Source organism: Colius striatus, chromosome 6 (assembly GCF_028858725.1).
Source record: "Colius striatus isolate bColStr4 chromosome 6, bColStr4.1.hap1, whole genome shotgun sequence".
In the NCBI taxonomy this organism is placed as follows: domain Eukaryota; kingdom Metazoa; phylum Chordata; class Aves; order Coliiformes; family Coliidae; genus Colius; species Colius striatus.
In genome coordinates, this window is record NC_084764.1 from 45,186,900 (window position 1) to 45,208,921 (window position 22,022).

Sequence of the window (22,022 nt, forward strand, 5' to 3'; positions counted from 1 at the left end):
TTCCCTGTCCCTCTGGAGCTGGGCAGCCCAGAACTGGACACAGGACTGACTATCGATTCACTGACTGCTGAGGCCCAGTGTCTGGGACTGACTGCGCAGAGGGTACAGCCTGCCAGCGCTCACTGCTGGTCGCAGCTGGCTGAAGCGAACGGGCGCTGGGACACCCCTGAGCGGGCGGGAGCCGGCGGTGACGCTGAGCCGCGGCCGCCAGGGGGCGCTGCGGGACGCGCGGGCCGGGCGCAGCCGCCTCAGCCGGTCCCGGCACAGCGCGGGCGGCTCGGGCAGCAACGGAGCGGCCGGCCCCGCAGCACAACCAGCTGCCAGCGGTCCTTTCTGCTAATGACTGGCGGAATGGCCCTGAAAAATAAATACATGCGTAAATCATGGCCACCTCGGCCTCTGAATCACAGAATCAGTGAATGATGGGGGCTGGCAGGGACCTGGGAAGCTCATCCAGTGCAACCCCCCTGCCAGAGCAGCAGCACCTAGAGCAGGGCACACAGGGACTCATCCAGCTGGGTTGGAATGTCTCCAGAGAAGGAGCCTCCACAGCCCATCTGGGCAGCCCCTGCCAGTGCTCCCTCACCTCAACAGGGAACAAGTTTTCCCTTGTGTTTCTCTGGAACCTCTTCTGTTCCAGCTTGTCCCCATTGCCCCCTGTCCTGTCACTGACCATCACTAAGCACAGCCTGGCTCCAGCCTCCTCACACCCTTTATGTATCTGTAACCATGAATGAGATCACCCCTCAGTCTCCTCCAAGCTGCAGAGCCCCAGCTCCCTCAGCCTTTCATCAGAAGGGAGATGCTCCACTCCATCACCTTTGTGTCCCTGCACTGAGCTCTCTCCAGCAGCTCCCTGTCCTTCTGCAACTGAGGGGCCAGAACTGGACACAACATCCCAGATGTGGTCTCACGAGGGCAGAGTAGAGGGGGAGCAGAACCTCTCTGACCTGTTGCCCACAGCCCTTCTCATACAGCCCAGGATGCCATTGGCTTTCTTGGCCACGAGGGCACGTTGCTGGCTCAGGCTCATCCTGCTGTCCATCAGCACCCCCAGGTCGCTTCCTCGTGTGCTATTCTCTAACACTTCATTCCCTGTCCTGGCACATGGGGTTGTTCTTTCCCAGATGCAACACTCTACCTCAGGTTTATAAACAGCTGTTATATAAAGCTTACCTGTGTACCACTTTCCCTCACAGACATCAGACCTTCAGATTTTATTTCCCAAATACAATGGTTAATGAGCCATATTTATGAAGTTAGGAAAATAAATACTGAGATTTCTCCAAGTTATCTTTACATAAACCTCATGCTCCATAACAGGCATTCTGTATTCCTAATTTACATTAAACAGGCAGCATATTAATAACGTTTTCATCCTAAAACTCTTCTTTGACACCTAACAAAAGGTTTGCAATAGCTTGGCTGTGACATCAGCTGCATCCTCTGCTGAGTGACGTTTTCCTCATGCTTTTCCCGTCTCTTCTTGTGGTCATTCTTTCTCATTCATCTTAGCTCTTTGGAGCAATGCACATCTTACTCTGAACAAATTCCCAGCCTACGGCTAAGATTTACTATAATACAGGTAACAGGATGGAGAAATATATTCTTGCCTAGATGATAGAATTTATTTCAGCAAACAATCCAAAGTCACCCTTATTTTACTTTGTCTTTGGTAGCTGTGGTCAGAAATGAAGTTGTATAGTGTATGATTTAATCTCCACTGCTTCTCCTCCTTTTCCCCGCATCCATCTGCCTTTCCAGGTCTCCTTTGTAGCCTCATCTTTCCCCATTTCTTTTGGAGACTATCTCCAAATTTACCTTCTGTCTCTAAGTAATGGAACCAGAAACCACTAATCGATGCTGATAATGGAACTGGGCAACTATGACGGTGTGCAATAGACACTTTTGCTTGCATTCAGTCCTGACATGTAAGACCAATTCAACTGCAACATTAAAAGAACAGAGCACGTGTCTTCCTGAGAGCATATTCTTGTGAAATACAAGCAATTACATGTTGGCAAAAGGGTCACTCACTTTTCCATCCTTGGATGTCCCTGCAACTTGACCTGTTGCTATAGTGATCCTATCAGGATGGACAGCCAGGCTAAAGAAAAGAAAAAGAGGCCAAACTTAAAGATGTTTATTATTTGTTTCATCTAACTTTTACTTGAGCCTGTAATAAATAGCCTTGTTTTAGTCATATGAGATACATAGCATACAAGTAAACATTTAAACAACTTAAAGCCAGGACTGACATAAGAATTCCTGTGCCCTTCTACTGGAAACAAATATCCCCTTGTGAACCAGGCAGTCGTTTCCTCAAGCCCTAACACTGCAAAGCACGTATGGAGCAAACCTCAGTCTAACTTATCTTGGCATTCATCTCACCTAGATTTAAAGTGATTACAGTGTATAATGTGTTTACAATTTGTACTAGTTATCTCTCTTCTGACATCTCTAATCAGAGGTTGTAAAGACCTAGTCAGTACAGTGAATGCTACCCAGCAACAATCCTCCACAGCAAACGTGTGTGGATCCACTCCAACAATCTGCTCTTCAGACTATACTGACCAGATATTCAGCTACTCCAACATCTTTCTAATATTTTTCAAAATGTGAAAAAAAAAGCCCTTTAAGAAGTAAGAACCAGAGTACAGAGAACAAGTATTTTGATCCCCAAATTACAACCAGGACACAGAAATTTGGAGTTTTGATTCTAAAATTAAAACTGAGGTGTTTAAAACCAATGATCGAAGCTAACTAATGTCTCTGAGGAAAAAAACACCTCTAAACTTTGCATTAAACCTTGAGGTACAGTCTCCTTTTCCCTCAAATGCTCTTAATTCTTTTTTTGGCTGCAGCTGCTTTGCACACAGTTCTAGAGGCAAAGTGCCCTGCAAAATGAACTGTGGCAATAACTCATTTAGCTTTGCAATGCAGAAAGGTGTCTTCTTTCTAATAAACCTGAAAGCTTTCAAATATCTAAAGAGTCAGAAAATTGGAAAGAAAGAAATGAGATAGAACAGGTCCAAGTTAAAAATCTTGTGAAACAACTAGATCATACAAATAATTCAGTTTTATGAAACATGCTTACAATGCAACCAGATTTGACTAGCAGGTCTATTTTTTGGCTTTGAGGGACAACAGGTGTTTCATAATGTTTAGTCTAAAGAAGGGATGTCAAACTCATCTCATACATTAGGGCCCATCAGATAATCTGGTGCTCTTTTTCAGCTGTGGTCAGCAGCAGACAAATACCTTTGAGATAAACCATATGTTGATTTAGCTTTCAGTTTAATGAGATTGATATTTCCTGATACCTAGTCTCCTCCAAGCTTCAACACAGCTATATCACTTTGAAGCCCAAGCTGGCACGCCTGCCTAACAACTGACAAGCCGGGCCACTGAGGACTAGTTAGCAGGATAACTGCCGTGATGTAAGCATGCCTGAAGACTACTAGGGAGACTGCAGATGAGATTACAACTGTTTAATTGGTTAGATAGAGGCTAAAGGACCTGTATCTGGCACCCAGACTCAGGAGAAGATGAATAATTCAACCCTACTGAAAAAGGGAAAGAGTCTACAGAAGAAGTTAATGTCAAAACCTCCTAAAACCAGAAAATGAACGGATCTATAGATTCAGATTTCTACTTTTCTTTATTCTCAACCTAAAAAGTATTTTAGCTATGGAAAATAAGTTTTCTCAAGTAAAGGAGGAACTGTTAGCAACGGAGAGACAGAAACAAGCAGTAACCCAGAGAACATCAACACAGCAATTGCATCTGAATGAGGTAGCACAGCACACGTGGAAACACAGAACTGGAGGCAGGTTTCAAAAGCAAAGCCAGGCTCTGCTAGGGACGTATTTGGCTATCCTCAGGTCTGTGCCACCACATTCTGACAGGAATTGCTTTGTGTGATGACTAAACAGAGCTCTAACAGACATTTGACATCCGTATACCATGACTACAGCCAGACCTTTATTCGACTGTCCGAGTGCAGGCAGGCGTAAGGACCCAACCCATGTGAGACTTGGAAGTTCAACAACATTTGCAGAACTGCATTAAAAGAAAATAAACATCCCCTCCCAAGCAGTGTTTTAAGAAGCAAAAAGAATAGTTATTAGGCGACTTACCACTTCACGTCGTCATTATGACCGGTGTAATGTCTCTGAAGTTGCTCTTCAACATTGAATAACACAACTACAGACGCGATGAAATACACAGTTTCGCCCGTTGGAAGAAGATAGAGATTACTGCGGCAGTCCCGGCCCCTGTACCCATAGCTAGTGCCTTGGTCAAGCTGCAATAACCTCAGCTACTCATGAAGAATGATTCAAAATAAGGAAAACCAAAACAGATCCTGTGTTTTCCTGAAGCGGGCATCTCTTGGCCTGAGCACAGCTCTAACACTTGGCAGCCTTCAGAACTCCCTCCTTTATTACAGTGGAGACACCTAAAGCATTTTCACAGACTCTCTGAAAACCCACACGTCCCACAGCCAATCCAGGGCAAAGGAGACAGGATTCTGTGACATACTATCCTTCCAGTATCCTCTGGAACTTGTTAAGAGCCAGGCTGAGGCAATATGAATTTTATCCCAGGTGTATTTACTATTTACGCTCGTTTACTAATTAAAACTAAATGTTAGGCTTGATGGAAACACTAATAAGCCGCTCAGCACATCTCCCTGCCTTGCTGTAGGGCTGACTGCATTATCCTTTGTGCTGATTGATTTCATTATTCCGGGCATTACCAGCCAGATGGATATGAAACCCTAAAACGGTTCCATCATCCATTCCAATTGATTTCTTTGGTGTTTAAAAGGCAGTGGCCCAGATTCTGATGGTGGTCATATCAACACTAATCTAAAATTATTCTAATGAAATAACTGGAATTAATCCAGAAATCATCTCGTTTAGACTGACTGTTAATTCAGCTACACTATGCAGGGTTATTCTGCTGAAGAGTCTTTAGGGACTACAACTATTTTGGCTTTTCTTTTTTTATGGGAACAGAGAGAAACAGCATTAGCAGAAACTTGGCACAACAGAAGTGTTCTCTAACTTGGTCAGTATGGAGAGACTGGCTGTGATAGTGAAACTCCATTTATATGCTATTTACAAAGATCACTTGTGCACTGTTCTCTATGGTCAACGGTAACCCAGTCAAACTAAAAACTCCTGTGAACACTATCCAAGACGTAAGGACAATAGTTATCTTACTTCCAAAGTAGCAATTTAAAATACAGCCTGCCATTTTTTATCTAACAAATGCAATAAAAGTAGTGCTGCATACCCAGCCATCAGAATGTGCATGCAAAAATACAGCTTTTGGACTCCCAAACTGAAACGTTTCATCCAAAGTTCCTTTAGGTCATTTTACTGACACCCATAAGGCACAAATGTCTGTGCATAAAAACAGCTATTAAATAGGAAAGATTACATTCTGTAGGGAAAAAAATCTCCTTTCTTTATGATTCTTCCTGTGGGGAACAATGCTGCATTCAACCCTTTGCACTAATGCTGTTGTCAAACACTCAGATTCTTTGTATTAGTCTTTTTTTCTCAGATACAAACCCCTGGGGTTGAGATCTCCTTCTCCTCACCGCTTCCCACACTCGGATTCAAGTTCAATTTGGTGAGTTGGCCCTTCAGGGAACATTATCTTGACCTTTTCATTTCATTTGGCTTGCAGTGTTTGTTTCAAACCTCCCACTTGCCAAGTGAGCTGGGTTCAGACACATGCAGACGAGCATTCTTGTCCTCATGTCCCCAGTGCTGATTTCTTGTTCAGATTTTACCACCTCTGATCCAAACCTCCCCCTCACCTTCATCACTCAGCATTTCTGTTTCTTCATGTCTGAATATATCTGATGTGGGAACCTTTTTTTGCTTATCTAGATCACAGAATGGTAGGGGTTGGAAGGGACTTTTAGAGATCATCTAGTCCAACCCACCTGCAGAAGCAGGTCCCTAATACCATGACTGTGAAATCCCTTCAAGGTTCAGGTATACCCTGAAATCTACACATCAGATTTGCTTCTGTTTCTCATTACAGTCTGCTTTGTCTTTTCCATTTGTGCATCTCACCTCCGAAATCTTGTTTCGCTGTCCCCATTCTTGCCTTGCAAAGCATCCCTGGCTGTAATCGCAAAGCCAGGCTGATTAGTCTGCTACAAAGGTGTTTTCACAATGAATTCTCCAGGTTGGAAAAGTCCTTTAAGAACATCAAGTCCAACCATATTCTCCCACTGCAGTTCTACTCTCCAAGCAAACAGCTCATCCAGAATGAGTGCCTGCAATATTGGTCGGTTTTCTGCTAGTTTCATCTGCCCTTAAATTATTTTGCACTCCTGCTCCTGGCTTTTCTTCTCATTAATTGGGTATTAGCTCTTGTTTTAAAGTCTTTCATATACCTAGCCTATACATATCTATACAACTTTGAGGTATGGATATCATGGCTGGGTTTAACTGCAAAGAAATCTAGCACAGTATTTTTGGAAGGACGTGCAGTTCTCCTCAGTAACCATTTATGGTTAAGTTAGATCATTTTAACAATTTGTACCTTTTCTGTTCACAGAAAACCTTTATAGATGGGATTCTGCTGAGTACACAGACACACACCTGGGAGGACACATGAATATTCAAAAAGCACTACTCCATCTGGCAAACACACAGCCATTTCAAGTAAGCTTAAGAGAGAAACTAGTGAGGCTGAAATCGTGACCCGCTCTAATTTCACATCTTACAATAGTCTGAAATATAAACTTCAACTTCCACCTACAGACTGCTAATGACAACCCATTTGTGGCTAGGTCTTCTGTTTCAGCAAGCATCCTAACATTTGTTCCTGTACCATCTTGAGGCCTCTTAAGTGAAGGGCACCTTACAAGTGTAAAAAGATATCACTCCACTCTGTTGTGATATATGGTGAGAGCCTGTACAACAATTCGGTGGTAAAATACTACAAGCAGTATTTATTATCCTCATCTCAGATGGTTTCTTAATTTCATACACTTCTTTTTTGCTCTTTAACTAATCCTCAGTTATTTCTGTATACATTAACTATGCAGTTCCAGCAGTGTGGGGGAGAACCCACAGGCTCAGCTGCAACAGGAATAATAAGAATGGTCACTAAATCTGTCATTAATCTCTTGTGAATACAATGGCACTTTTGGGAACTCCCTGTGTGCATTCTGAAGCCACATGCAGTTCTATTTATACAACTTCGAAAAAAGGCTATTTGCAGCCTGTCTTCTTTTTTCTGAAGACAAAGCAACTTCCTATTTGCACTGTTTGGGATCAAAAAGAAGATGTTTTCTTAAAACAGAAAACACTTCTGAAGACTTCATCTCCCTAAAGACAGTGAGTAGTACAGATAGATTCAGATCTCATTGTGTTTCTATTTTACCTCAAGTTATCTATTACACATACTAAGTTTATACAACAGTGGAATGTCCTTTTGTTTTAAAATAAAGAATATGTTTTCTCATTATATTCAAATGTGAAATGGGGAAAGTTCTGTAGGCAGTGAAACCAGTTTTTTTCCAAGTTAGAACTCTGAAATGTCCCCTCATAAAAGACATGAGGAAACTCTGGTTTTTCAGTATTTATGGTACTTTAACACAGCTTAAAATCTAAATTCAAACATTATTTTATCACCATCTCATGAACTTTATTGCTGAGCACCTCTCTCTTGCAAAGATCTATTCAGTTCAGAGCTTATTCAAGCACTGAAGTTGAGGATGGCATCCTCTAAGGGACAATAGTACACACTTTATCAAACAGTTGAAAACTCTAAATTACCACTGAGAATCAGCAAAAAAAGCCCTGAGCTTGTTTTATGCACACTATAATTAATAATCACAGCTTGCTGCATTCATACAATATGCTTAGCTTAATCCTTGGCTAGTTAGCATGCTTCAGACTTCACTTTCAGGCAACATTTAAGCAAAATCTTTCTTAAGATGCCACCCTGGACTTTGCAAGGTGCAGGATAAGAAATTAACCCTGCAGAAATGAACACCTGTTTTCAATGGAACGCTGCTTCACCAATGAAATGAACCCTGTGGCTTAATTTTGCTATAGTTGTGCTCCAAAAATGATTTGAAAGAAACCCTGGAGAAATGACCAAACAGAAAGGATACACCCATTCCAGTTTAAGCCTCTTGGCTGGTAGCTCTACTTTTGCTTCCAAATTGTAAGATTCCACTTGCTCTTTGGGCATGTACATGGTAACAGGACGTCCACGAAGAAACATTTTTACGTATCCTTCCTCTACAAAAGGTCAGAAATGTTGAATGTTACACAAAAGAACCCATCAGTGGAGAACTCCAGTGCTCCTCCATCCCTCCCCACTTAACAGGCTGGTGCGTTACAGCTACAGGATGGCATGCAATCTCAAACATAGAAATGAAGCACTTTTAGGGTTTGTTTATTTTTCCTAAATCATAATCACTAAGTCAATTTATTTTTAAACATAAATTCCCCATTTCCTCCAAATATTTTGAGCAGCAGAATCAGAACTAAGCAATGTCATGAAGAACTATAAAAGTGACAGGACTGAAATCTTTCTTTTGGTGTGAAAAATGGTACAATATTACTTTTAAAAGCTGAAGGGTAAACCATCAAAGATTACAATTAACACAGAAATGCCACTTCAAATTAACTTTATTTTTGTCATCGGTATTTACAGTTGAGCATCAGCATCTAAAAGTATTTCCCAACACTCAGTCGCACTCTTTGCATCTCAGTGTAAAGGTGTCCTTTACACCTGATACAGTTGTTAGAGATACATTCGAAATGAGGGACACAAACAATCGGTAAGAGGAAACATGCTGATGTACATGCAGGAAAGAGATGTGCTTTAAATATGCTAAACATCGAAAAAGAAATGACAACATGACAGCACATTGAAAGAAAGGAAAATGACACAGAGGAGAGGAGCTACAGAAACGGAATTGGCTGACAGAAGTAAACATTTCTAGAAGAAAATACTAAAATTACTCTGTTGAACTGGTAAGAAATATTTTGGGGGAAGAGAAGCAGGGATTAATAACAGATCTGGAAGTACTGACTTGGGGACTTCATGGGGCTTATAAAACTAGGAGATCTGGGAAATGCCATGAAGGTCTGACTAGGACTTTTGGGAACTGGCAAGGCCAAAGTGGGTGTCCTGTGAACTTCTGGTGAAGTTTGTCCAGATTCAGAACGTGTTGGCTCTTGCTGCTCCATCGGCAGATCAAGGGGTTCAGCCTTGTTCTCATGCGAATCAAGCAGTTTTGGAGTCAGTGACATCTGTAGAGTTACTAGACAGAATAATCGTGGGCACAGAGGAAATGGAAGGGCAAAAGTAACAAAATCATGTAAATGAAAGAAAAAATGATACAATTTAGGACTGTTAAATTATGCTATGAACTGTTAAGTAGCGTTACAACTATACCATCATTTTTTTTCCATTTGAAAACTAAGGCTTTCTTTTAATTGGAAACAAGCAGATGCTACAAATGCTGACCAAATCAATGAAAAGTATTGGTTGAACAAATCAACATTATAGCTATGGTGTGTTACCTAAATGTATGTGTACTTTGCCTTTACACCAACTCATTTGGGTAAGAGATCTACCTGCTGTGCCACTTTGAAGTCACAGCTCGGGCTCTCTCGCTTCATTCACAGAATGAAAACAACAGAAACCAGAATGCTAAAAAAACCCCAATAATAATGGTGAAATAATGGTGACAGATGGTTGGAGCTTAAGATGCCTGTCAAAATGCTAGGAGACTGGAACTGGTTTATAAAACTCTACTCCCAACAGATCTGTATTGGCAAATAAACTATAGAAGGCCAAGCAGTACGTAGCAGAGCACTGTTTGCATGCGCATGCAGCATCTATTTAATGAGCTTCAAACACATGCCAATACTACTGATACTGCTGTGCTGGAAGTCAATAGATTTTCAGCAGCAACAACCCCTCACTGAGCTTATCAAAGGCTGAGAATGAATGAAAGTTTAATTCATTGAATTGCCCTTCTCACCTGAAACTTACAGGACTCATAAAACCTGCATTTATCTGTCTACAGTGGCAGTATTTGACCTAGTCACTCGTAACACCTCTTTAGAGTAAATAGGGAGAAAAAGCTACTTGTGGACAAATTAATTATGTGTTAAGGCAGATGTCCAAAAGTAAGTGGAGTAAATTATACCAAGCATGCTATAGCAAGTCACAAATTAGGCCTTCAGAATGTCTCTATTAACTGTAAAGAGGCACTGAGGATGACTTGGTCAGGCACAGAAATCCATACTGGGTATCTATTTCTAATCTGGTAACATTAATTCCACCTGTACTGATTTTTCATGGTAATCCAAAAAAATGACTGATCTACAACCCTTTCCTTGTATTTTTCATAACTAAGGTTTTAAGACAGTAGAGTTCTAAGTGTGAAGATATAGATGTAAAGACAGACAATCATCAAACTACAGACAGACCAGTGGTGAAACTTGTAGACAAATGTATCTTTTACATCTGCAACTTGAAATTGGTTTAAAAAATAACTGTAAAAAATTAACAGTTACTCAATTGAAAAAAGGCACAGGAAGGCCAGTAGGATCTGCAAAGGAGACCACTACTGACTGCAGGCATCACTTTGTACAAAGAATACACAGAGGCAGAGAGTCTCTAAAAGCCTGTGCCTTGAGAACAAAACACTCTTTGCTTTGTGAATGTTTAGATTTGTTGCAAAGCTCAAAGATGCTGATTAGTGGAAAACACTGTTAGGACTTCACCACTTCTAAAAACCAAGACAAACCTGTGGTTACAGCAAAGAGCTAAACATGCATCCAAAATGTGCACATCGACACTGTAATTCAGCTACAGCTTTAGAAAAAAAATATGGTATGTTTACCAAATGTAACTCTGCTTTACGACACTGAGCAGAAAGCACTGAGAAATTAGTTGGGAGGCCTAGGTCTGTTTATTCAACATTCATAAAAATCTACAGGCTACTCAGTAAGAAAAAGCAGGGGAATAAAACAAGGCTTCTATAATCATGTTAGGCTAAGAGCACAACAGCCAACAAAGGGGCAAATTCTAGAGGAATTTCAGCAAAGTGCAGAACACCATTTCAAACACAGTGAACATCCACATGTTGCCATATAGCTCTCTCAACATATGTTTTTCCTAATTCAAATTCTTCTGAAAATGTCCACAGGAATCTAAATTATAACCCATTACTATTAGTAAAGTGCACCTGAGGGTTATAATTCAGCAGGCTGTATAAGAGCTGGTATAACATTTTGGTTGCATTCAAAAGAACTAGGAAAGTTTGAACATGGCAAAATGCAGGCACATTAGAGAACAGCTGCTTATACTTTCAGCTTTGATTCCACCAGCACCATTTTGCTTCGAGAGCTATGAGGTTTTGGAAGTGAAGCCTACCTTTGCAGTGTGTCACACGGCGCTTCCCTTGTGATTACAGAGACAGAGACAGAAGGGCTAGATAAAGATGTGTTTGAATACAATAAACTCACTAAATACCTGCTCTATAGCTGTCCAGTCCTATTCAGCTGGAGGCTTAACTGCTGCTTGACAAAACACTGAGCCATACTCTGTGCAATACGGTGGGTAGTTACAGTGGAAATCCTTTTCCACTAGCTAAGGGCTCAGTTCTTCCACCATTAAAACACTGGCTGAAAGTACTAGCTTTATATGCTTAAAGTAAGTTAAAAAGCCAAGTATATCTTTCTGAGGAAAAAATCATTACTTTCAGTAGGAATTTTGTACAGGTGAGAAGGGTAAAAGTATTGTCATCTATTTAATTATTGATCTTTATCTATAGGGAAAGTGTCAGAAGAGAAAATATCCCAAATACCTTTACTTACATGGTGCAAGGGAAGGAGAAGCATCACCCAAGGAAAACACATCCTGTGTGAATCAGAATTTTTCTAAACCAAGGGTTTTCATGGAAAGGACATGAACCGTGACTGTATTGTCACAAGAGATTTAAGGGCTTATTTAGTTTTCTATATTGAGTTCAAAATCAATGACACTAAACCTTGAAGTATGGCTTAAGAGCTTTGTTGGATGCAGATCAATCAGCACAGTAAAAGAGTTTCTACTTTCTCAGTTCAACATATGATTACTGTCACAGAACTACGCACAAGAATAATAGGATCCATCTGATAAATCAACAGGGCTTTTTCCTCTTCCCCATTTTGTTGAAAGAAAGCTTTTCTTTTAGTTGTCTTTGGTTTTTAAGAACAAAAATAACTGTTAGGTGTACCATTTACCTTCATTATCTCTGTATTGAGATTGGCCCAAAGTTTACAGCTGTCTAATGGCAAGGACAAGCTCTGCTGTCACTTATACCTACTGTTTCACTTTCAAAATCCTTTTGCAGGGAGGAAGAAATAAAAATGATTTTCAAATTAAAGATACACTTCTAAAACTGTAGTAACAAGCCTTTTCAAGAGTAACTTGACAAATTGTATTACCAAGTGTTGGGGCAGACATTGCACTCTTTAATAGTAGTTGAGGTCTTCCTTTCACGACTAAATTAACATGACAGCATCGTAGCTGGAACTTGGCACATGCTTTAATTAACACAACTTTAAGATTGCTTTGAAAGGGAAGACATAACTGGGGTAGGAAGACAGTCATTTCATTCGTTGTCTCCTTTCAAAGAGTCCCAACTGTAAACTCAAGCTATTAAGCCAATAAAATAAAAAGCTTTTTAAAAATATGTCATCAGCAGCTGGTAAGTCTCATCTTTAGATTCCCAACACCAGTTTCTAGGCATCCACAGAAAAAAACCCCACAAAACCTATTGCATTATCACAGTTATCTGCTTAAAAATTGAAACAGTTCCTACCTGCACTGAACATTGGTTCCTTGGGTTTGCTGTGAAAATAACAAAGACAATTATATTTTAAAAGGCATTTGTGTGTGTATATCTCAATAACAATACTTGTTCAGTTCAGTTACTTACAAGATGAGTCTGCAAGCAGACAGAGTTAAAACCAATATACAGCATAGCTTCTTCTTGGCAGCTGTTAAAACTTTTATATTCCATTCTCCTTACATTCTCAATACTACAGATTTTCCTCCAGTAGCTACCAAATCACACAATCACAGAATCTCAAGGGCTGGAAGGGACTCCAAATGATCATCTTGTGCAACTCCCCTGCCAGAGCAGCACCACCTAGAGTAGGTCACACAGGAACTTGTCCAGGTGGCTTTGGAATGTGTCCAGAGAAGGAAACTCCACAGTCCATCTGGGCAGCCCCTGCCAGTGCTCCCTCACCTCAACAGGGAACAAATTCTTCCTTGAGTTTCTTTGGAACTTCTTGTGTTCCAGCTTGTACCTGTTGCCCCTTGTCCTCTCATTGGCCATCACTGAAAGCAGCCTGGCTCCAGCCTCCTCACACCCACCCTTTATGTATCTGTAACCATGAATGAGGTCACCCCTCAGTCTCCTCCAAGCTCCAGAGCCCCAGCTCCCTCAGCCTTTCATCAGAAGGGAGATGCTCCACTCCATCATTTCTGTGTCCCTGCGCTGAGCTCTCTCCAGCAGCTCCCTGTCCTTCTGCAACTGAGGGGCCTCCTCTTCTGCAAATTAATCCAGTTTCAGAAGAACATGGTAACTGGTCATGAGCAGCTGCATCAGTTCTGGTTTCCAGTCAGTGAGAGCTGTTACTCTAAAGCAGCTTAGAACTATAACCAAAAGTTAGGCATCTGTTCTTAACTACAACACCTCTCCGCATACATGGAGCAGAGGAGGGTACTGTATCACCGCATGTGTGGGTGTTTGCTTACTTCATGGCTTCGTTCTCTCTGGAATTAAGGAGCAAACCGAAGTCTGAATCCTGCTTTTCCAAAGAGTTTACATAAGCCACATGAACTGCCCAATGGTTTCTTGCTGAATGACAGTATTCAGTAAAACCCAGAAAGCACATAACCCTCAGGAGTAAAATGTCTTCCCTTTCTCTCTGCACTGTTGCCTGGAAGGCAACCTGAAATCTGTCTTTTTGTCTTAAGAAAATATTTGGCAAAGCTTGATGGGAAAATACATGAAGTCACAGGATCACAGAACCTTAAGGGTTGGAAGGGACCTCAAAAGATCACCCAGTCCAACAGCCCTGCCAGAGCAGGACCACCTAGAGTAAGCCTGTGGACAAGGAAGAGTCAGGAGAGCTGAGGAGCAATCTGGATAGCACCACTCTAGCCCAGAGAGAAGCAAACTGTTTCAAGAAACATCAGTCATTCACTTTCTTTGTCCTTTGTCCCTGTATAATCAAGCTTGAGGGTGTTGACACAAAGCTATATCATACAGTTATTTTTTCCTCCCAGTTCCATTTTCTTTCTATCCAGTGAAACTTTTAAAGGATCAGATTACTGTTGCATATTTCTTAGGGTGATCTCAAAAGGGCTGGTAGCCCTTCATTCTGAAAAAGAAATGTTGCAGTATGAAGTATCCCTAGAGCTGTGATGCCATCTCCACATTCATTCCTAGGCTGCAGTGGGAGATGAAGAGAATCCAAGGAGAGAAAACTGGGCTGGATTATTGCACACAATTTTTAGAAGCATAAAAGATTCTCTCTGTTTATAGTTTCACAGTATTTTTCCTTTTGCCTTCACTTGACAGTTATATTAAGAATGACACATTTACTTATTGATAAAAGCAAAACAAACAAATAAAAAAGGGATTCTATGATCCTACCCATTGATTTAGGAGTTTTCTTAATCTCAGCTTTGGTATTAATCATGCATCAACATTCATGCTTCAAGCTGCCATACACAGCCACCTCATCTATATAAATAGCATGATGTGTTGCCATTGTTAAAATCAAGATGAGCATTTTCTCTCATGAATGAAGATATTTTTAGGAAATAAGAACTTTATGGGATGGAGCACTAGCCAGAAACACTGCCATGTTCGAAACAAAAGAGTCCCCAGCTCTGAACAGATCATGCTGACTTATTCAAGCTGATCAAGCTAATGTGAAGGGCTGATTCATGACAGTAATAAAGCAAATCATGCATACTTTCTAATTTTACAAACCCTAACTGCACAGATAGCTCAGAGCTCTGACTATTCTCCTTTTTCCTGAACTTGAGTCACTTCCTACTTATCTAACCCTTTAGAAGGCTTACCCCTGCCTCATAGCCGTAGGGAGCTGGGACACCCCATGCTAGCACAGGGGATTATGGTCACCTCCTTATTCCTTATGCTTAAAGCTTCTTAAAATAGCTTTGTAGAGCATTATGTGTTTGCATTAAGAGGCTACAACTCTATGTACTTTGAAAAGCAGTCATTTCATGATTGCCTTTTGAGGTTCCTGGCATACATTCTGTTTTAAGCTTCACCTACAGATCAGGCACAGAATCACAGAATATCTCAAGTTGGAAGGGCCCCATAAGGATCAATGATATAAGTGATGAGGCAGTGAGGAGATGGTTAAGTGACACCCTCTTCCCCACACTTTCACACATCCAGTTAGCTTTAGGAGGACAGTCTGAGTCCTCAGCATACAGTATCATACTAATTTTCTTTCTAGTCCCATGACTCTTGCTTTATGCTTTGTGTGGTGGCCCAGCTTCAACAGGAAGCACGAGGTAGGGCTTTAGTCAGCCTCTTCCACAGAGTAAGGACACTCTGCAACGAGGTAGGAGCTGTGGTGCTGACCACCCTCAGGCTGCATGTGACAGAAGTCAGGGGTAACTCTCTAACCTTACACTGATTGTTCTCATAATGGCACCAACATCACTAGCTCCAGCTAAGGCAATCTAACACACACTCTCAATTAGTTCTTTGGGACATTTGTATGCTATTTAATCACTGCACCACCAGTGTGCTGGGCCTCCTCCCTGAGTCCTAAGCAAGTTACTTGTGACCAATGCTGTTGTGGCCTAACAACTACAGGATGACATAACCATTGGCTTTCTGTTAGAACAGTCTCAAAAACTACAAAATGCATTTCAAGTACGGTGATCAACTTTAGGGCTGAAACAAAACAGTTCTGCAGATAGCCATTAATTATGTCATCACGTTTTTATTTCTCCACCACCTTGGAATCCATTTCCCCAGTGTACCATACCCTCTGTGGAGTTGCTACCAGTCATCTCTTTCCTTAATTGAAATGAAAAACCTAATTAATAGTCTCATTTCTTTGGTAGCTTTAAAATATAAATACTTTTAGATAAATTATCACCTTATGCAGGAAGCAGGAACTCGGGGATATCTTAAAATCCCCCAGACTTTGCAAAGCACTGTATTTCAGTTCTGACAGGTATATCTTCCACTGTATCACACACAGAGAATTACACTTTTGGGGACTTGATCTAACCAAAGTTTTAATGCAAGATAAACACACAGTGAAAGGCCACTGCAGGAGCATCATACTTTCATTAAAACTTCTTCAGACAACTACAGTAAATTACTACAGTGAATGGGAAAAGTAATGACATTCACCATTGGTAGGTGAAATATCCCTGTCCAAATTCTAGAAACAAGTTTATCCATACAATTAATGGCATTGATGCCCAGACACAGCAGGCAAATGAAGTTACTGTGTGATCTTCACTAAAATTGTGTTTCTGTGTTCATTGCATAGGAAGCTGGAACAGAACAGGTCAAGTGAAATGGCCCAGAGTAAAAACTGTCTAGGAAATAACCAGTTGACCAATACTGACAAACCTCAATGGATCAATTATTTGTGCAAGACCATCCTAAGCCTGAATCTCTTGGACAAGATATTTCTTTTTCTTTGGATTGTCAGTAATAAAGAGAAGCATCACCAGAGATACACAGAGACAGGCATCACTCTATTCTGTTTCTTTGGATGGTGCTTGCATCCAAGTCTCTCCCTCCATTTCTCTTCAATCTCCGACCCTCAGACCAAGGCAGGCATTGCTCAGAGACTGTTTGAGCACTGGCCTACATATGGGAAGTGGTGAGCGATTGCTTTCCATCACTTATTTTGTTCTTTCTTCCTCTTTCCTTCATTTATTAAACTGCCTTTATTTTACCTATGATTTTTCTCACTTTTGTTCTTCCTGTTCTTTTCCCACACGCTGCTGAGAGTGAGGGAGTAAGTGGCTGTGTGGTGCTTAGTTGCCAGTTGAGGTCAACCCAGAATCACAGAATCTCAAGGGCTGGCAGGGACCTGGAAAGCTCACCCAGTGCAACCCCCCTGCCAGAGCAGCACCACCTAGAGCAGGGCACACAGGAGCTCATCCAACTGGGTTGGAATGTCTCCAGAGAAGGAGACTCCACAGCCCATCTGGGCAGCCTCTTCCAGTGCTCCACTCCATCACCTTTGTGTTCCTGCACTGAGCTCTCTCCAGCAGCTACCTGTCCTTCTGGAACTGAGGGGCCTGGAACTGGACACAATATTCCAGATACAGTCTCACAAGGGCAGAGCAGGGGGGGAGCAGAACCTCTCTGACCTACTAACTGTACCTGAAGAAGTACACATCAGGAACTTGAAAATCAAGGGAAACCACCAAGATCATGGCAAAGGCAAGTTTAATAATTATGAACTTTTCTGGGCAATTCAAGGTTGTCCCATTGCTTATAGTTTGGAAATGTGGCAAATAAATTTTGTCTAGATTTGAAAACCTGTTTCATTGGTAATCTTATAAAATACATTTTAGTTCACCTGTTCAGTATTTAGTTCAAACACCGTCAGCTTTTGCTAAACTAATTTCACTACAGAAACTAATTTCACTAATAGGGTAGTAGGCAGAGAAAGGAGACAGCTGTTTAGATATCATTACCTTTCACTGTTCTTTTTACCACTAGATGAACTGCTGGTGGATCCAGTACGGTTGCGACTGCCTTTGGAATCTCCATAGCTTTCCCTCCGACCGCCGGGGGACACGCGCTCGGCTGAACTGGTTCTCTTAACAGTGCTAATGAAAAACAGGAGCAAGTTTTACTGTGGCACTTGTAAAAGCACATATCCCTACAACAAAGGTGTTTGAGGAATGGATCAAGTAGAATGCTGATCCTAAAAATAACTTTGTTTTTAATCAGAATTGGATTTGTTAGAGCCTATGTAAGAGCTGTACTGAGTATTTCGTGTGACACAGACACACACACTGACTGTTCCTTAGCCATAAAATAGAAGATGGGCTAAGTCAATCTCACAGAGTAAGCTACAATATCTCTTTACCTGGTAGCATTTCAAGTCTGACTGCCACTACATACTTCTAGATGTTTGGATTCTCTTAATAAGAAGTGAGAGTTTTAAAAGACAGAGCATATTACCTGACACCTCCAGCCAGACTACGGTGAATGCCAAAAGGGGGTCAAAATTTGAGCATCAGCAAGATAACTTTATGTTTTCATTCAGTATTGATTATTTTGCAGTTCTAAGCTACTTTTAACATATCCCAGAGTGCAATTAATGGTGAGCTAGCCTGCATTTTTGTGTTAGCTTGTAAAAAATGTATGCTTCCTATTTATATGTATGAATTGATTACATTCTCCCCATCTCCTGACAAGGGGATTCTCAAAGGCTTAAATCTTTCCTTAACTCTCTCATTCTTCATCCATCCTGCCTGCCAAGCTGGCTATCAGGGAGTTCTTGTATGCCTTTATGGCACCCCTCAGACATGTAGCTCATTCTGATAGAAAAACAGGAGCCAAACACATGCAGTATAACTGACTGAGTAAAGAGCTTACACCGAATAGGAAACAAACTATTGTCATAGTTCCTTAGCCCAAGTACTTCTCCCTAAAGTAGTGCTTCCTAGCAGGAGAGGGAGCTAATAAGGGCAAGATCCCAAAGTGGGTGATGTGTTTCACTTTGCTGCACTCCCTGTGCAACAGAGAGGCACAGGCAACATTACCCAGACCAAGGCAGGAATTGCCATCACAGCAGCAACTGAACAACAGTCCTGTGTTCAGTCCCCCACCCCAGTCCTGTGCTGTTTTCTCCTCTCCAAAGAGCAGGACAAAATTGTCCCCTTTACCTGTAACATCCCTGTAACTAAATGGCCTCCTCTCTTACCCTAGAAGCCACAGGCACCAGTGACCACTTTTGAGTTCACACCCTTCTACCCAAATACCAACCACAAACTCCCTCCCTCTGTGAAAATCCCAACTCTTTCTGCTCTTGCCCCTTCAAGGCCCAGTCTCATCCCAGTCACCACTTTCACCATCCCCAGCCAGCTCCCCCTTGACCTCCATACATCCCCAGGGATGCTCTTGCTCACCATAAGGCTCATCTCAATCACCCTTGAAGACTACTCCAAACCTCTCCATCAGCCCCTAACAACTATCCCTATCCTGTTATGTCAGTCAGCAACTCAGGCTCTGTCCCCTTTATGTGTGGTGTAAGAGAGCATTGGCTCTTCATAACTAAAGGAAACAAGATAGACTACTCTGTCTGGTCAAAAAAATAACCAGTTTATCAACTGTACACCACTATTGATACAATTTTATACTTTAAATATATCCCTCGTCTTTTTCCCAGTGAGGAGGGAACACCTGAGATGAAGCTCAGTTAGAGAAACAACGGCAGCAACTGAACCAAAGTCTTTCTGCCAAGCAACCACCTTTCTGAAAGGAAGGCAGGTCCCCATGCAGAGGCAGCTCTGCAGAGCAGATGCATGTTAAGATGCATCTCAGGTAGCTTGACAAAAAACTTTCTGGAACATGCAATGGCAGGACAGATGTTGAGTGCTGTGGTTTTGTATTAAAAACAAGTGCAGTCAAATGATTAAGCCAAATGCTAAAAAAAAACCCCTGTTTCTGAGGAGAGAGCGATGTGAGAAAGCGAGTAGAATGCAAAATTACACACAGGCACAGAACAACACACAGTCATAGGAGAAGGGCAAAGGCAGTAAAAAGAATCTCCTAATTTCAGAAGTAAGTGTCTCCTATGCTAGTCTAACATTAGGTAAGCCATCTCAATGTCAAATGCATGAAAAAACCTCCTCTGGTAAATTAAATAATGTACTATTAACATTTAACTGTTCTCCCTGCATCCCATAATATCATCCAATTTAACACTACTCCAGTTAAAAAATAAAGCCTTGATACTCAAAATGCTTACTCCACATAAACTAGATTTATTAGCACGAGTCCTTCCCCTTTTACACAGTACTTGCAAAAACATCTCCTCTGTGTGATTTCGCAGGGCCAAACAAAGAGAAGATGCCAAAATAAAGGTTAAGGAAAAGAAGAGGCAATATTATCCTACACTGAAATTAAATTCATTACCAAATTATACTAATGTTAGAAAATAAAATAAGTTAGAGAAGCAATTTTAAACTAATTTGAGTGTTGCTTGGGGTCTTATTTTTATAGCTGTCAACATTCAAAAGATGAACTGGTGGATAAAATAACGAATGGGTGGGACTAAAGCCTAGAAGTGTAATGCTACCTTCTTTCTGAATAATAAAATCTCATATCAGTAGAAAAACTACTTTTAGCACAAGAATCAAATTCTTTCAAACCCCTTTGGCTTATGTCCATTACTGCTTAACTAATTAGCAATGCTATCTTCTGACAAATTTTGTTATAAACTTTCAGCAACAACAACAAAAGCCCAGCAAGATGTATTAGCAGGTGGTTGGAAAAGAGGATTAGAACCCCATTATATTAACTCAGTTTTGGCATCTACACATTTTGGTAGCTATAGTGTGAACCATCAGTGATTATATCCATGGCTACAGCAGGTACACTGTCACCAGAGGAGGAATTTAAAAAGACAGAAAACATTCAGTGAACTTACAGGTTTATGAGCATATCACTGGACTCCCCAATTTGTCTTCCACATTAATGATATGAAAGCAGAGCATTTGCAATTTTCATTTGTTAAAAGATAACATTAGGTAACACAGTTTTTAACTTGAAGACAGCAATGTGGTCTAATGAAACACCCCTCTAATTCAAATTACTCTCCCATAATAAAAATGACATTAGCACGAGAAAATGCAGATAGAGCATTTCTGTTAGGGTAAGTTTACTTCTGAAAAAGTTAAAAATGGGAAGAATAGTTACAGTTCTACCATGTTAGTACTTGTACAAAAACAGCCACTTTCTGTGTGTTGAACCGAGACAGAAAGGAAAAGCAACTGAGCTTCAACACTACAAAGCTAGTAAGGATCCCTCACCTTAGAGCAGGCTTTTTCAGTTTGCATGCATTGAGAAGATTCACAGACCTGCTTAATCCAGATTGAGAGGTGCGTAAACAAAGCAGAATAAAAAGTGAATGCAACAATAAAATGTGGAAACAAGACATTTAAAACAAGCTTACATTAACAGACATAATTGCATGCTTTCAAGATATGAAGGCACGTGCAAGAGTAAACGACACAGTGCTTGACTCAGTTCAATGCTTGATCATTTCAAACCATACATTTAAGGACACCAATGTATCTTTGAATGACAAAATCTCAGCAACACATCAACCATTTATAAAGCGACTCAGAAAAGGGAAAGAAAAACAAAGAGGTCATCTGAGTGAACAAGACAGATGATCCAGCTAGAAGACAAAGACCATTATAAAAGCAATAATAAAGACAATAAAATAAATCCTCTTATATACATAGAGATAGCACTGCATAGCATGAGTGTTTCAGATGGTTGCATTACTCAACTGTGATGAACAAATCTGGCCACATTTTTTTCAACATATATCCTTAATTACTAACAATTTTAGGGAAGACATAAAAGCTCTTTAATAAAGTTCAGAATAGTAACACAATGCTCTTAAGACAGTGACTGGTGATATTAACAATATTTTGAAACTTGCCTGAGCACTCTCTCTGACCCTCATTTAAATCAATTGAAATAAAGTCATGAATAACATATGACTTCCATTTCCTTACGCCTTTGAGCAAAGCACACTAACAGCTTTAATTGTTAGAGATAGTCAAGTGGCACAGTGGTTTTGCCACTCGAAGTTCAAATGCAAAGAGACTTATTTTTAATTTATATTCTGTTTATATTAAAACATTTTCTGTCAGAGTCCTGTTAAATAGAAGACTTAATTGAAGGCTTGATACCG

At 40.8% G+C, this 22,022-nt stretch overlaps 1 protein-coding gene across 2 annotated transcripts in view; it reads right to left on the minus strand.

The window, feature by feature from the left end:
* The window catches only part of EML1 (EMAP like 1), a 124,269-nt gene that overhangs the window by 22,372 nt on the left and 79,875 nt on the right, over window positions 1-22,022 (minus strand). For both annotated transcript variants that reach the window (XM_061997734.1, XM_061997733.1), the window contains exons 4-8: window positions 17,779-17,913; window positions 12,872-12,900; window positions 8,153-8,282; window positions 4,140-4,289; window positions 2,038-2,107 (exon numbers count right to left, since the gene is read on the minus strand). In XM_061997734.1, coding sequence (XP_061853718.1) covers window positions 2,038-2,107; window positions 4,140-4,289; window positions 8,153-8,282; window positions 12,872-12,900; window positions 17,779-17,913 — 514 coding nt within the window. The remainder of the gene's footprint in view (window positions 1-2,037; window positions 2,108-4,139; window positions 4,290-8,152; window positions 8,283-12,871; window positions 12,901-17,778; window positions 17,914-22,022) is intronic.